The sequence below is a fragment of the Gavia stellata genome, chromosome 2 (assembly GCF_030936135.1).
Source record: "Gavia stellata isolate bGavSte3 chromosome 2, bGavSte3.hap2, whole genome shotgun sequence".
NCBI lineage: Eukaryota > Metazoa > Chordata > Aves > Gaviiformes > Gaviidae > Gavia > Gavia stellata.
The window spans coordinates 89,935,787-89,951,721 of NC_082595.1; the positions used below are offsets into that span (position 1 = coordinate 89,935,787).

Below are 15,935 nucleotides of genomic sequence, written 5' to 3' on the forward strand. Positions count from 1 at the left end.
CACAAACTAACACTGAGACTCCTCATACCAACCTCTGGCATTTGTATGACAGGTGTCATGTCTATGCTGGTACCAACCGCTGGCATCTGTATGGTAGGTGTCACGTCTATGCTAGTACATATTTCTGTCTCCTGACTGTAAGAGACTGGTCTAGACTGCTAGGCAACCATCCCATATGAAGTGGGTTGTAAGGATACATGTTTGGCCGCATCAGTATCAAGAAAAGAGAGACAGAGCCTATTCTGCAAGTGGCACCACACAGCTTACACTCATGTAGTTGAATCAGTCCCCGAAATATCCCACATAAGTGGCCTTGTCAATGCTGTCTCATGGGTGCAGCCCAGGCCAGACTCAATCCCAGAGAGCCTGCCACGGCCAGAACTATGATCACAGGTCAGTGCTTAAGATGTGACCCTAGTCCTGGCCAGATTACTAGCACAGACAGTTTCAACAGCCACAGGTACAGGATGCCTGCAAGGAGGAGGCAGTTTAAAGGGCTAATCATGGGTTTAGAAAGCAGCAATGGCTTTAATCTGTGTGCTTTTACAGACTCATCATGTGGCTTCAAGTCAGGCAAACACTTTTCAACTCAGTTTCTTCCTAGCTACAGATGATATTAATCTGCCTTCTTAATAGGACTATTATTATGTGAAGTATTATTACTATAAAGATATGTAAAGCAATCCAAAAATACTGTTATCTTCTCCACTCATTGCAACACAGATTAACTCTTACAGAACCCTCCATTATAGTTGCACCTTCCAAACCACAGATTTTTCTCACCCCCAAATGCATTTCACAAAACCTGATTTGTCTTTATGCAGTCAGAAAATTAAATAGGACAGAAGCGAGAGGAGCAGTGAAGTTTAAGAACTGAACCACAATTCAGGAAACCCTTCCCAATATTCAGTCCTCTCTCAAAGGGGCAGTATGCGATTTTTAGCCCTCAGCATTCCACCCATAAATAATGAGTTGTAAATTCCCATTGGGACAGAATCTGTCTTCAGGTGTGTGAGTGTACAGTATCCTGCACTTGTGCAATTTGATTTTCAGGTTTTTCAGAACCATATATTGAAGAGATGTGGTATAAAAACAGGAACAAAAAGGCAGGTTTTATCGTAGCTCTTAATAACGTTTCTTGTTTATTTATTATAGTGCAGGTACACATATAAAGGCTATTGCCCCCTCTGATGAATACAAGTCTCAGAATTTAAACACAATCATGGGATTCTGTATATATCCTTCAGGGCAAATTAATTAGAACGAATTGCCACTTAGCAACTGAAAATTAATTTCCTCTGTTAATACTTTTGCTCTGTAACACTCATTTTGAATATCAATGCTTCTCATTTTTATGCATCATGAATGCTGCCCAGGTGCTGATGCATACTCCATGTAGACAGCATAGTAGAAATTCTACTGTTTAGACACTATTTGGGTCCATTGATACAGGGGTCAAACTTATTATGAGACACTGTATCATCTTCAGAAATTGCATTTGCTGATGTTTAAAGTGTAGAAACTATAAAACTCAGAAATACACATCTTTGTTGTCCTAATCACATATCCTATTTTCCCTTTCATGAGTCCATTAATATATATATTATTCATTAATGCATGCCACAAATTCTAGCCTTCCAGTTGAAATGATGAAATGTACTTTTGAAGTTAATTTTTATCAGGTTTTTTATTAAATATTTTTCTCAGTTTATACTTTGAACATATATACACAAGTTTTATGGCTTATGTTATAAAAGACACAATTATGTGTTAGAAAACATACATAGAATATATTGTAGTGGTTACACTTGCTCCCTTCTTTTCCTAATGTTTTCCATAACTTTTATTAATCTAGAAAAGCAGTATCAGAGAGCAAAACCCAACTCACCTAGCAGCACAGTCTACAACAGTATTTGCCAGCTGTAAGAGAAACTTTGGTTCCTGCCTGTTTTGATAGTAAGGTAATACCAGTTAGCTGCATATCAGAAAACAAACATTGCACCTTGTGTTCACTTAGTTACTGAAAATCTTGTTCATGACAGTGCATATTTTTAAAGACAGACATACAGCTTCTCTTTTGCTTTACAGCTTAGTAAGATAAATAGATAAGTATTTTCAAAATAGTATAATGTAAGTGAGGGACCCAGTTCTGTTCTTACTGAAGTCACTAGCAAAACTCAAATGTACTTTCAGAAGAGCAGATTTGTACTTTGTTTCTAGTGTTTTATTGATAAAACTGAAGAAAATTACATTTCAGCTGGAAGATAGGCTGAATTTCACTTTAATACTCTCATGCTTTATTGTCAGCAGATCCTGTAACAACGCCATGCATGGATGTTGAAAGTGTGGTGGACTCTGCTTACTGCTCCTAGTGATAAAGATCTGTACTGGGTTTGCATGGCAAGGTTTTGGTAGCAGAGGGGCTACACGGGTGGCTTCTGTGAGAAGCTGCCAGTATCTTCCCCCACGTCTGATAGAGCCAATACCAGCTGGCTCCAAGACAGACCCGCCACTGGCCAAGGCTGAGCCCATCAGTGACGGTGGTAGCGCCTCTGTGATAACATATTTAAGAAAGGGGAAAAAACAACTGTGCAACAGCAGCCAGAGAAGAGAGGAGTGAGAAGATGTGAGAGAAACAACTCTGCAGACACCAAGGTCAGTAAAGAAAGAGGGGGAGGAGGTGCTCCAGACACCGGAGCAGAGATTCCCCTGCAGCCCGTGGTGAAGACCATGGTGAGGCAGGCTGTCCCTCTGCAGCCCATGGAGATCCACGGTGGAGCAGATGTCCTCCACGGGCTGCAGGTGGATCCCACGCCAGAGCAGGTGGATGCCCAAAGGAGGCTGTGACCCATGCTGGAGCAGGCTCCAGGCAGGACCTGTGACCCTGTGGAAAGAGAGGAGCCCACACTGGACAGGTTTGCTGGCAGGACTTGTGACTCCGCGGGGGACCTCCGCTGGAGCAGTCTGTTCCTGAAGGACTGCACCCCATGGAAAGGACCCATGCTGGAGCAGTTAGTGAAGAACTGTAGCCCATAGGAAGCACTCACGTTGGAGAAGTTCATGGAGGACCGTCTCCCATGGGAGGGACCCCACTCTGTAGCAGGGGGAGAGTGTGAGGAGTCTTTCATTACATTTTCTCTCCCCTGTCCAGCTGAGGAAGGGGAGTGATAGAGAGGCTTTGGTGGGCACCTGGCATCCAGCCAGGGGCAACCCACCACATGAGAGAGTGGACATGATCCTCCAGTCCCAAAGGCATGGACATGGAATCCCACACATCCAAGGAGCATGCAGAATAAAACCTGTGGTCTTTTTACTGCAGTGTAGCAAAGGGATACTAGATTATATACGTTTATACACAGAAGAATCTTTTAACATGTTTTTTAATATACATACATGAAACTGTACAATGTAATACTTCCACACAGTGGGCAAAGAGCAGCTCCCAGGGCCATAGCTATGGAAGAGTGCAGAGAATGCAACTGGCCTTGATCCCTCAGGCCAGGCAAGCTCAGGCAGTAGGCCAGGGAGAAGAGAAAAAGTTTGGGAAAACGTTGCCAGCTGCCTGGCTCAGAGGCACTCTGCTATTTTTTTTTTTTGCACCAGGACTCATGCCAACACTAAGCCCATGCCAACGCTGACAACACCCAACTAAAGTTGCGAGATACACAGCGAAAGACACAGAGTAAAAGCACAAAACAGTAATGAAGACCCTAAGGCTACAAACCCCATCTGTAAGAAGTGTCCTTTGCAACTCACTGAAGTCTGTGCAATCATGGCTCAAGAATCCTGTTCTGCTCTGGATGTAGGATGTGGGCAAAACCTCTGAAAATAAATGGGGGGGCTGATTTTTGAAATGCCTATTTTGGTGCCACCTAGCAGGCAAAGACTGACTGTACTGGCATTCTCTCTGTCCTGCATACTTGGTGTCAGGTGGCAGGGAAGACCTGACGTGACTCCAGTACTCTGTCAAACTTGGTCAGTCAGCCCATCCACTGATTTTCGGATCACCTTGATAGGTTAGCTTTTTGGAGCAGACAGACTGAAAATTTAAGAGATACACAAATCTGCTGCAAAATAAAGAAAATAAATTTCAGCAATATTTAAAAAAAACCCAAACAACTACTGCTATTTTGAAAAAAACCCCCACCTTTATCTTATATGAAACAAAATAATTCAGTCTGTAGTACTGTTTACCTTGAAATGTCATGTGCTGGGAAACACTGTAATTATGGCTGATGTTGTTTTAAACTAGGCAGATTGAAACAAAACATGGTGGAATCAAGGAGTTTGTATTAGAAGTAGTAGAAATAATTTCAGGGCAAACCACCCCCTTACTGGAATAGTAACAATACCAAAGTAGCCAAAAGTTTTACTGGATTCTAGTCCATGCGTACATCTGACAAATGTTCTGCTTCGGATATATTTAATTTGCATTTTACTGAAATGATGGACAGAATTAGAGTTCTTAACATACTCAACTGAAACGTAACTGCCCTAATTTCTCTGTATCTCTCAGTCTATTGATGAGGGAAAAGGACATTCCCAGTGACTCCATTCAACATGTTATCTGTATTAAACAGATTTTGACTGAACGATGTGTCTCATCACCATTTTTGGCAATGCCTTTCTGAGCTGAAGGCTTTGTCTTACATTTCTCATGTGCAGAGACTAGCGCAAAAAGCTATTTCAGTAGGAACCCCAAATTCAAAGTTTCCTTTGGAAATACATCGATTCATTAAGAAACGACAATTAGGTCTCTGTTTAGAATTCAACCCTCTAACACTACCAAAGCAACTGCTTGCCTGACTGAGTGAATGAAGCTGTGCACGCTACTTTCACAACATCCATTTACAAGACCATGCTTTGCTGAAATTCTGGGTAAATAGAGGTGATTGCCACTCAGATATGACTATATCTCTCCTGTTGCACTGTGACACTATTTGATAGGTGTTTACCTGAGGACACAGCACAAATCAGCTGATGTTGGACTTATACTCACAGTGAATACCTGCACTTCCTCTAGATATTCCAACATTAGTATATTTTTCCCCAATTAACAATTTAATTATTAATTTCATTATTAATTTACCAGATGTGCATGCCTCCTTAAAAATGGCATAGTCCATGTCTAGCTTTGATACTGAGTTGCCAGGGGGAGAATGCGTTAGCAGCACCACAATGCACAGCTGTCCTGTATCTGTATTTTCTATTTGCCCTGAGCCAAAGTATCCTTAGAACTTCCTCTGTATAACGAAGGGGAGTCACAGACACATTGCACCTACCAAGAAAATTAATGCCTTTTTTGTACTGCAACATTTTTAATAATACTGAGCATTAGAAATAATAAGAAAAATCTGTTCTATGTTGAAATAAACAAATACCAATCAATTAATGTAACTGCTTTTGTTCAGACCAAACTCTGGCTTGTGGAACGATGTTACAAACTATTATAGTAATTACCAAATTAATATTAGCTTGCATTAGACTATTTATTGTTTAAAAATATTTGCTAATTTGTTAAAATCTACACTCCATGCAATATGTCATTTTGGAAAAAGAAACAACAGCTGATTTACATAAGCAAAAACCAGCCTGAGAGATGGCATGTGTTCCTCGCCTTCCCTAAGTGCTATAGAACATAATTACGATATTTATAAATGTGAATATAAATAAAGTAGATATTCTAAGACCATTTAAAAATGTCTAACAGATCCTTTTTGTTCTAAGTATCAAGGACAGCATCAACAGCTAAACGTTTTCCAATACCCTAACACTGCAGAATGTTCTAAGTACGTGAAGACTCTGTCTCGCAACCCTTAATCCTGTGATCAAAGCCTACTGAAATTGCTCCCCAGTGTAAAGTCTATCCATTTGGGTCCTAAGCTGGCATTTGCTGTAAAAGGATATCAGACTTTTTTTAATAGCAAAAAGTATCTTGGATTTAGTTCAGTTAGATATTTAACAGTGGGATTTGCCAGACCATCACTGAAGACACTAGCTCATCTTGTCGCTGCTGCTTGGTCTTCTTGTTCACTCTTCTGTGTCCTTGGCCACCAGAAATGACTAATACTGAACTTGCTTTCATCTTCTTGGATCTCTGTCTTTTACTTTTAAATGAGATATTATGATCCTTCAAAAGCTCATAGATGTTACTGTCCTCTGGCCTATGCTCTAGGGAACTTGATCCATGAGACAAAGTAAGGGATCCAGAAGATGACGACAAGTCACTTTTTTGTGCAATAGATCCTACTGAACCCCCCAGCCAAACTGCAGTGTCATGGGTGTTACTAAGGGAAGAGCCTGGTCTTTCATTGTGCAGAATGTTCTTTTGGTCGTCGTCTTTAGGTTCTGAGCCAGGAGGCAGGCTGTTCCTCAATTTGTTTCTGTTCTTCTTGTTTATAGATGTAGCTGTTACAAGAAACTTGACTGGGCCATTGTGTGCATGATACGACACCATTCCTCTTCCTGGAGCCAAAAGAAAAAGGCAATTAAAGAACATTATTTATTTTACCACATTGTTTCACCATAATTAGTTCATGAAATTTGCTCAGAAAAGCATAACTCTTAAAGCCCTATTATATGCATCCAGTCTGTCTTTCACGTTGTGTGTACACAATTTACAGAAAAAATGTACAAAAAATAATCTATTGTACCACAAGTGTTTTAGAACTGTACTAATAAATCAGCTGAAACATGGCATTACGTATTTTAGTTGACTTACTTCTGTGCTCTGTTCTCACACCAGCATGAGTACAGATATGCTGCTATCTTCTTTTTGTTGGCATCGATACAAATGTAACACTGTGAGTTTTCTCCAGTAATCCACAAACGAAATATGTGGTTTTCAATTAATCCTGCTATACCTCTGTACCTCTCCAGAATAGTGTAAGAACATCTGTTTCATTGTAACAGACCCCTCCACACTATACAGCAGGAACTAAAACTCATCCTTCTGAATGGCTGTCTAGTTACCATGGCAGATTCATAAGGAAATGACTGAACAATTTTTTTTACTTTTTTTTTAAGTATTTAAACAGTGGGATGTTGGTGGTACAAGGAAGATTTACACTGTGCAAATCATAAGAATGAATGAAAAACAAATTGCATACAGCCAAATTCAGAAGCTGTAACAATATCAGTATATGTGGCTTTTACAGAAAAAAAGAATAAAAATGTAGCATTCTGCAAAATCAGCTACAAAATGGAAAAGAGCCAGGCTATCAAGGGAAAAACTCACAACCCTACAAATCACTCTGTCCATCCCTAATTCCCTAATGCATTTCAGGTTATGATAAAACATATTCTGCTTTTACAGAAAGCGCAATGATATAAAGATGAATTATCACTATTGGAAGCACAACTGGAAAAAGTCACAGTTTTTCAGTGCAAATTCCAAATACGATATCAAAGACTATAAACATAGATCTCTAAATGTAATGTTTCTAGATCTGTGAAATCTAACAAATCTTGACCCAAAATAAATGCAATATACAGATGACAGAAACCACAATAAACAAAACAGAAAATAGAAGAATAAGACAAGAGATTTTTTGACTCTGCAACTATGCATTTTCTTGTATTGCATTTATTTTCACCTAACATAGGTTCCATATTTTTTAAGAAGCATCTATCCTGTGTCATACTGGATTATTGCTGCATATTTTGCTGAGCACAGAGGATTTTGTTTTCATTTTGCGAAGTTACATAAGCTTTTTTTTTCCCTGCAGGAAGTTGCAAACAGCTTGCCTCCTAAAATCTGCCAGTTTCCCTCCACAGCACAGAAGCTTGAGCAGAATTCTGAACTCAAAATGTAACATGGCAAAGCCCCTATTAAACATACTTTTAAAATCTTGCTTCTGCTAGTAGCTTAAACATTTGCAAAGCGATACAGCAGCATTCATGCGTTTGTATTTCAAATGGGGTAATATGAAAGTAACTCAATAAATACATCTCTCCAAAATGGAAAAATCTTGATCATTGTCAAAAAAATGAAATATATACTCTCATATATTCCAAGTCTCCTGTTTTGGGGAAAAAGGGCACAAAACTGATTTACTAAATAACCAGTCAGACAACATACTAAATTTTCAGTACCTGCGTCTCTAAACCTAATGCATCTATTTTCCCCAAATCTGGAAGAAAGATTGTATGCATTCTCTTCTCATCCTTATATATTTGACCGTAGTCTGACAAGATTAATGCCTATCCTATTCTTATGCCCTAAAGAAAAACAATTGTCCCGGCTCAAACAACTGAGACAAAACTAGACAAGTATCTAGATATACTGTAAAGCTCAGGAAGAACAACAAACATACTTTCAGCACAAAGCTCTGATAGCTGTCTAAACAATACATATAATTTGGCAGGTTCGCTTAAACTACTGACAGGAGAGAAATTAAATCTTCAGAATAAAACTATTGTACTTGATCCATTTGAGAAATTTCACTCACCAGTTACTTTGGGAATCCCCTGCAAGCGTGGCACTGGCAATGCCACTATTATACCCAGGTTTGTTCCAACCAGCAATAAACCATGGCACACCAGGAGGCTGGTCACAGAAACACGGTGCTGCCCTGTGAAGTTTAGGAAGTGCTCTGTTACTCAAGAGTGATGATCTTTGCCTAGCTCAAGGTAACTTCAGGCAAACATAATCAGCCGTACCACCTCATTCAGCAAAGCACTCATCACACAGGCAAATATTTTTCTGGATTGTGGTATTAAACTTTACATACATGACAATTTAAGTACTATTAAACTTTTGAGACATTCTGTCCTAAATCTCTAAACTACAGTATCTAAAAGAAGATACAGATTATCTTTACAAATAGGCCCTTTTTGTATATTCTCAATAATAAAACTGAAATGCATTTCACTTCACAATACTCAATAATATATTGCCATAACACACTAGACTCAAGACTCAAACCTGTTCATGATTACTTTTTTCTCCTAGTTTTTATTCTGTGAAACTGTATCACAAGTGCTGTGTCCCACTATTTGAGTTTGGGTTCCCCCATACAAGAATGGCATTGGCATATTGGAACAAGTCCAATGGAAGGCGACCAAGATAATCAGGAGACTGGAGCACATAGTGTACAAAGAGAGGTTAGAAGTGCTGTCTGCACCTACCTAACGGAAGGGTCAAGACAGAGTCAGACTCTATGTGCACAGTGATAGGATAAGACACAACAGATCAAATTTGGAACATGGCAAATTTGGATTGTAAGTAGGGAAAAGCTTCTTCATCATAAGGGAGGTGGTAGAGTCACCCTCCCTGGAGGTATTCAAAGAGCGTGTGGATGTGGCATTGTGGGATGTAGCTTGATGGACATGGTGCTGTGTGGTTTTTTTTTTTTTGTTGTTTTTTTTTTGTTTGTTTGTTTTGTTGTTGTTGTTGTTGTGGTTGTTGTTTTTTGTTTTTGTTTTTTTTTTTTTTTAGGTTGGACTTGATGATCTTACAGGTCTTTTCCAACCGTAGTGATTCTGTGATTCTGTGGTCAAACACTGCAACGGGTTGCTCAGAGAGGTTGTGGAATCTCCATCCTATCCAAAGATACTAAAAAATTGCTTGGACAAGTCTTTGATCAAGCAGATCTAATCAGTCCTACTTCAAGAAGGATGGACAAGATGACCTCCAGAGTAATTTCCAATCAAAATTATTCTGTGATTCTATGATGTTCTACAATAATATATGGGATTGCTATTTTTCTAATTAAAACAAAATAATTTTTGCTTGCAATGCTTACAAATATGTTTGATTCCGTTTAGATGGATTTTCAAAATGGCTGTGACAAGTTTCAGAAATGGAAACTACTGCCTGCCCAAACTTCTGCCATGGCCCAAGCTTATGTGGAGGAGCATTTAAACTCTGCTGGAATCCTCCAGGTTCAAAACCTACATGTTCTTGGATTTATGATTAACTTTATATGCAAGAGAGTACTCATACCCATCTTCATCATAGCTCTCAAGTTGTTAATCACTTCATCAGTAAATAGGGAATTTGGATTCCACATCTGATATAACTTGGATGAACCCACATGTTCCACACTTTGGAAAAGGACCTTAATTATGCTGTATCACAAATGAATGCATTTTCCATTTCATCCCTTGAAGCTGAGCCAATTTACTTCCAAGAATATATGAATCACAGACCCAGTGGGAAAGCAGGGAAGGAGCAGCTTGACTGTAACCCAAAGCACTCAACTGGAAAGCAGGAGGCAGACCACAGTTCAAGTCTTTCCTCACAGAACTTTACAAAAACAAAGTATTAATCCAGCAATGGTGTGTTGTAAAAGGCACACGTAGGCTGCAGGGCCAGATCTGGAATCCCAGCTCTGTCTACCCCAAACCATATTCTACAATACCCTAAAGGGACAACAGTTATGTCACCCTCAGCAGGTGTAACAAGCACGAGTAAGTTGAAGAAGCTCCATCTACTCATGCAGACCTTCAGAGATACCTATGTTGTTTTCCATAAACTGTAGGTGTTTATGCTGGTAGGACTGCATCATCCCTCTTCAGCTAGGTAAGTATGGATGGTCTATGCCTATTGATAAATTACAAGCCTTTTGAAGCTTAGAGTTTGCTTTTTCTGATGGGGTTTTTTGGTTGGTTGATTTGGTTTTGGTGGCTTTTTTTGTGTGGGTTTCTTTGTTTTGGTTTGGCTTTTTTGAGATATTAATGGAATTAATTTAGTTTCCAAAACAAAGCACATAAAGGCATTCCTTCAGCACAAAAGAAGTTCAAACGGTGATGACAAACACCTCTGTGTATCAGAGTTTTCAAAAATCAGTATTTGAATTCTGTGATTTAGAGCTCAGGTTTGCTCACGTTATGCATGACATGCGAGTCCTCTCCCACAACCGGTGCCACAGCAAATGCAAGGTAACTGCAGGTTAGCTTAACCTCACTCCACTTCACTTAAAGCTTGTTTTACAAAGTACAAAGAAAAATACATAAGTACAATTTTTAAACTTTTAAAATTATCAAAAACTCCAATTGTACTTTTGCCTCTCAAACCCCTTGCAGAAGCAAGATGCTCACATTTTTAAACAATAGATCTTTAATGCTTTTTAAAGTATTTAAAATGTAAAATAATATGCATGATTTGATACTCCAATCCTGTAGCAACATCTAACTAGTAATTTTTACCAGTGAAAACTGGTAATATGCATTACTATTCCCATAGCTGAAAACAGCAAATTATCAGCCAGCAACTTAGAATCTTAAACACTGAGTACAACCTTAAGCATGAACCATCTATATATAGTGAGGTCAAAAGGAAAACTGCTTGCTTTGAAGTCTTGGAAAAGCAGGAAACATCTGCATCTGAAAATATACTTTGAAATAACACATAACTCAAAAATTATATATAGATTAAAAAAACTATTGAAATATTAACTTAAAGTATTAATTTGTTATCTGCTAGTCAAGGTTTGAAATCATACTTTTCTTTGCTATTTTGTGACTTTTTATTTTGATATATTTCAAATTCAGAGGAAAAAAATGTAAAACCAATTCTCCAGAATGCGTTAGGCAGGAAGCATCGAAATTAACAAGTTAAGAAGGGAAAATACATAAATGCCAAAAATAATTGAATACTCCTATCTTTAAAGGACAACTTTTAGATCACACTGTCCCAATGCAATGACAGAAGAGTTAAAACCTGTAAAATAGTCTGACCAAGATCTTGACTTTACGAAGAACTGAAGCCAACAATTAAGCTTATAAATGCACAAATGGTTGTATTGCCTATGCTCTGCTCTATGTTCACCTTTCTCAGGTCTCAAGTACAACCACCACCAGGCCCTGGTAAATCCTCATATGTTCCCACATAGATCTTCTGAAGTCAACCCTGGGTAGGTGCAAGGGCATACTGGTGCACATCCTCTTACATGACCATGCTGCTCTTACTATATAAAAAGCCCACTGTACAGATCTATTGGACTGACCTAAAAAATTTTATCGTTTCCCAGCAGTGAAATCATAAAACAACTGCATTTTATGGTCTGGCACCTGGTGGGGTGGCGACAAAAGAAAATCGTAAACCTCAAAGTATAGTTTGTTTTCTGCAGAGAGGAAATGATACATTTTTTTTCTTTACTTTTCTCATCTGTTTCCAGGAAACACACATGCCATTAGAGGATATATGGATACTAAGAGAATACAGCAACTTAAGCAGAAATCACCTCTTTGTTAAACAGGTAACCTGTCATTGTCCATATATACAATGAAATTACATGTATCATGATCACAGAAGAAGGACAAACTCTTTTTAGAGCTGAAAGGAAAAACATGTTTAAGGATGTTCTTGAATAATTAAATATGGAATGTGACTATGAAAAAACAAGTGGACTGTCTACTCATGTACAGTATTATTTTTTTTTGGTGTGAGCTGTGATAAAGGCTGGTGAAAGGCTGCCTTTGTTGAGATTTCAACTACAGATCACAAACGCTAAGCTTACTTAAACTTGCTCTACAAATGAAATATATTGCTCTACAAATGAAATATATTGTGTGTATATTCATCTTCAAATGTTAATAGGTATTTTTCTTCTGCTGCTCAATATGCCCTCTGTTCAGCTAACAGAGCTTTGCTTCGGCCACTTAAAAGCAATCCAGCTGTACTGTGGTTTACTAGATAGTGAAATAAACAGTTACCTGGACCTATAGCAATGATGATGCTCTTCCCCTCAACCATTATCTTCCTTTCTCATACAGCATTTTTGCTTTTTTGTTATGGAACACAAACTTGTTATACATTATCAGGAAGTATTTTTGATGATTTATGAAGCAAAGGTACTACGGACCACTCTGGACTAAACGTCTATCCCACGGTTGCCTCTGTGACCCTGGTTTAATTTCCAGTCCTGGATTCCTACACACAAACTTCCCACTACTCCAGAAAGCAAGAGCCCTCCCAGCTCCATTCTTCATAAGGAGACTGCCACAAATTTAAAGTTACATCCAGCAGATAAAAGACTCTGCCAGACATTCTGCTTCTTTACATTACTAAACTTTGCCGCATCGTAAGGACAATCACTTCCTATGCCATTTCCCTTACACTTCATTCCTCTGTGATTCTGTCCTGCTCACTGTGCTGCAGGGTTGTCTTCCTCAAAGCAAAGGAGTCACAACTTTTACAACAAGGAGGGCAGGCAGTGATATTTAAAGCTGTCTTCTCCTAAGAACAAAATTGGGAAAATCTAATGCTATGATAACTGGGTACTAAGGTTATGAGAACCTCCTACTCCTCCACCTTAATTAGTAATTAGAGCTATCCTTTAAATAAGGCACTGTAACTCACGGTAACCCTTCCTGACAGTGACAGTAAATTTTTCTTTTACTTTTACTGTCTAAAACCAAAATAATTTCATTAAGTTCATGGAGTGACGTTCCTCTCATTTACATCGCTTTAAATGAAGACACAGATGACATCTCCAGGCAGCCTATTGGGCCAATAGTACATATTGTTGTCCCTACTAAAACCCTGGCAAAAAGTCCAGCTTCTTCAAAGTTATATTGAGATCTTGCCTTTTTAATTTCTCTTGAGACTCTTAGCAATATTTTTACACCAATTTCTTCTTTCTCATTTCAATACAAGTTGAATTTTTACTTATCTGTTATTTTTGCATATTAAGGAACTCCTGTTGGATTTCAGAAAACTAACAGAGCTGATTCTTTTAAAAACAAAAGTCCTAAAAATCCTCAGTAAAGGCAAATACATATTTTGCCGCTATTTCACTCCTTTTCTGTTTCACTTTGTTTTTTTTCTTTTTTAATCTGAGTATATAGTACACAGAGCTTGATTTATTCTTTGGCTGCTTTTAGTTCCAAAAGCAGTTACTGCTGCTTTATTATGTAAACCTCCTACTCCTCTGTCTTTTAGCCTTTGTTGTTGCAGCATTATTGGGATCATATAAACAGGCCCAAGAGCTGCTGCTAAATAATTGAAATTCATTTCATTTTTCGAATGGATTCTCCCTTGGAACATTTGCTGTAATAATGTTCTATTCCTGAAATAAATTTCCATTTCCATTCACTGGCGTGCATTTTGTGAAGACACTGAGAGGAAAAAAAAAAAAGGAACTAAAATGAGTAAGAATGACACTGAGGAGATATAATTAGCTAAAACTCTTTTACAAAAAAAATGGTACATTACATCAGCAGTTTTATTACCATCGCAATGAACACTGAAGCTAATTTTTTTGAAGATTTTTATATGCAAAAAATATGTATAAGGGAAGCCCTACTTCCCTTTTTCCCCCCCGCTATAAACAGCAGAACATATTAAAAGTTAATCTTTTTACAAGTGCTCTTGATTTCTTTGCATAACTGTGATGAATTCAATCAAATGACTTATTTAAAGGCAGGCGATTTGCTGCTGTTTTGTGTTGGAGCTACAGTCAAACACCACATGTAAAAACCACCGTGTCTAGAACATTATATAAATGGACACAATTTAAAATAGAGCTTTATTGCAAAGCTAATGTCATCTGAAAGAAAACATAAGAAGACAGAGACTGAAGAAGTGAAACATTTTTGATGCAAGATTTATACCTAACTCTTGTAAGAATACAAATATAATCTCAGTTCAGGAAGAATGGGCCTCTGCTAGAAACGAAGCAATAAAACTGGTGTACACATTGCCCATAAAAACTGCAGCAGCTCAGTCTATTTGCAGTCTATAAACAGAGAGACAGCAAGAACGGTTGTGCCCTCACGGACACCTCGTGCTCAGCCATGCCAGTATCACTTTTCTATCCATCTCTTCTTCCAACACTGCCACAGCTCCCACCTGATGTGCTTGCTGATGCAAGTGGTTTTTTGGTCCGGATCCTAGGCAAATTGACTCCATCATGTACTTTGATACTAAGTTCCAGAAGCAAATGCTAAACTCTGCAAAGCAAACACATTTTCCTGGCAGATTGCACCATCCTACTGCTTCACAGTCACAAAAAAAAAAAAAAAAAAAAAAAAAAGAGAGAGACTGAACAGAAGAATCCACCTGCTTAGCTATATAATTGCATTTATAACCTCTAAGGAGGAGAGCTGCTACTCAACCAGCTCGCTGCACACATTGTTCTTCTGGGCAAGCGACAGACTGTGATTTACTAAAGCAAATAGTCACGAGACAGTTATCAGACTCAAAGTTTGAGATGGACCTTCAGATTCTGGCCTAATCTACAACACTCTGGAGAACCACAGTGATAAAGACAGAACAAAAATGTTATCATACAGTGAGATTCAGCTACCTGGCAACATATTGTGAACAGGTGTGGCAATGTTAATATCCTGGAGGTGTTTCAGTGTCTCAGTATGAAACAAGCGAAGCGTAGATCCAGATGTGAAGGCAATCCAGACTCCCACTCCAGCAACAGCCATGTGTGAGATTACCATCCCTTCCTCTTGATGGGCTTCAAAATGGCTCTGTAAGAAAAACAAGGACTCTGTGGGGAGATGCAACTGAACAACATCATTCAACCTTCCTTATCAGCTCTTCAGTGTAGGCACTGTATCTTTGTCCTCCGTGTCAAGGACAAAACTAGCTTCCTCTGCTTTGTTCAGGATATGTTCTGACTGCTGCATATGATGTGTTAATTTTCCTGTTGCTTTTCTTTTGAAAATACATCATCATTAGTACGGAAGGATTCTCAGCTCTTGAGCCGAAGCTCTACCTAACTTCACAGTAACTTAGATATTGTATTTATTAAAAGTATTGCATGGTAGGGGCTGGCAAGCCCGAAACAGCTCAGACGTAAAAGGATCTTGTATTTCTTTATTGATACTCTTTTGGGAAAACTACTACAGAGGAGGTTTCTGGGAGCAGGCAGATTATTTCCTAATATGTTATTTTTATCTACAGCAGAACTCTTTAAACAACAGAAAATACTTTTCTTCTATTCTGTTAGGGGGTCTTTTCAGAACAACGATAA

The 15,935-nt window shown here is 38.5% G+C and overlaps 1 protein-coding gene across 1 annotated transcript in view; it reads right to left on the reverse strand.

The window, feature by feature from the left end:
• Positions 1-5,169: 5,169 nt before the first annotated feature.
• ARHGEF10 (Rho guanine nucleotide exchange factor 10) overlaps positions 5,170-15,935 on the reverse strand; it is an 85,118-nt gene continuing 74,352 nt past the window's right edge. Inside the window, exons 26-28 of the mRNA XM_059830836.1 lie at positions 15,255-15,429; positions 8,451-8,573; positions 5,170-6,465 (exon numbers count right to left, since the gene is read on the reverse strand). Coding sequence (XP_059686819.1) covers positions 5,951-6,465; positions 8,451-8,573; positions 15,255-15,429 — 813 coding nt within the window. The 3' untranslated portion in view covers positions 5,170-5,950. The remainder of the gene's footprint in view (positions 6,466-8,450; positions 8,574-15,254; positions 15,430-15,935) is intronic.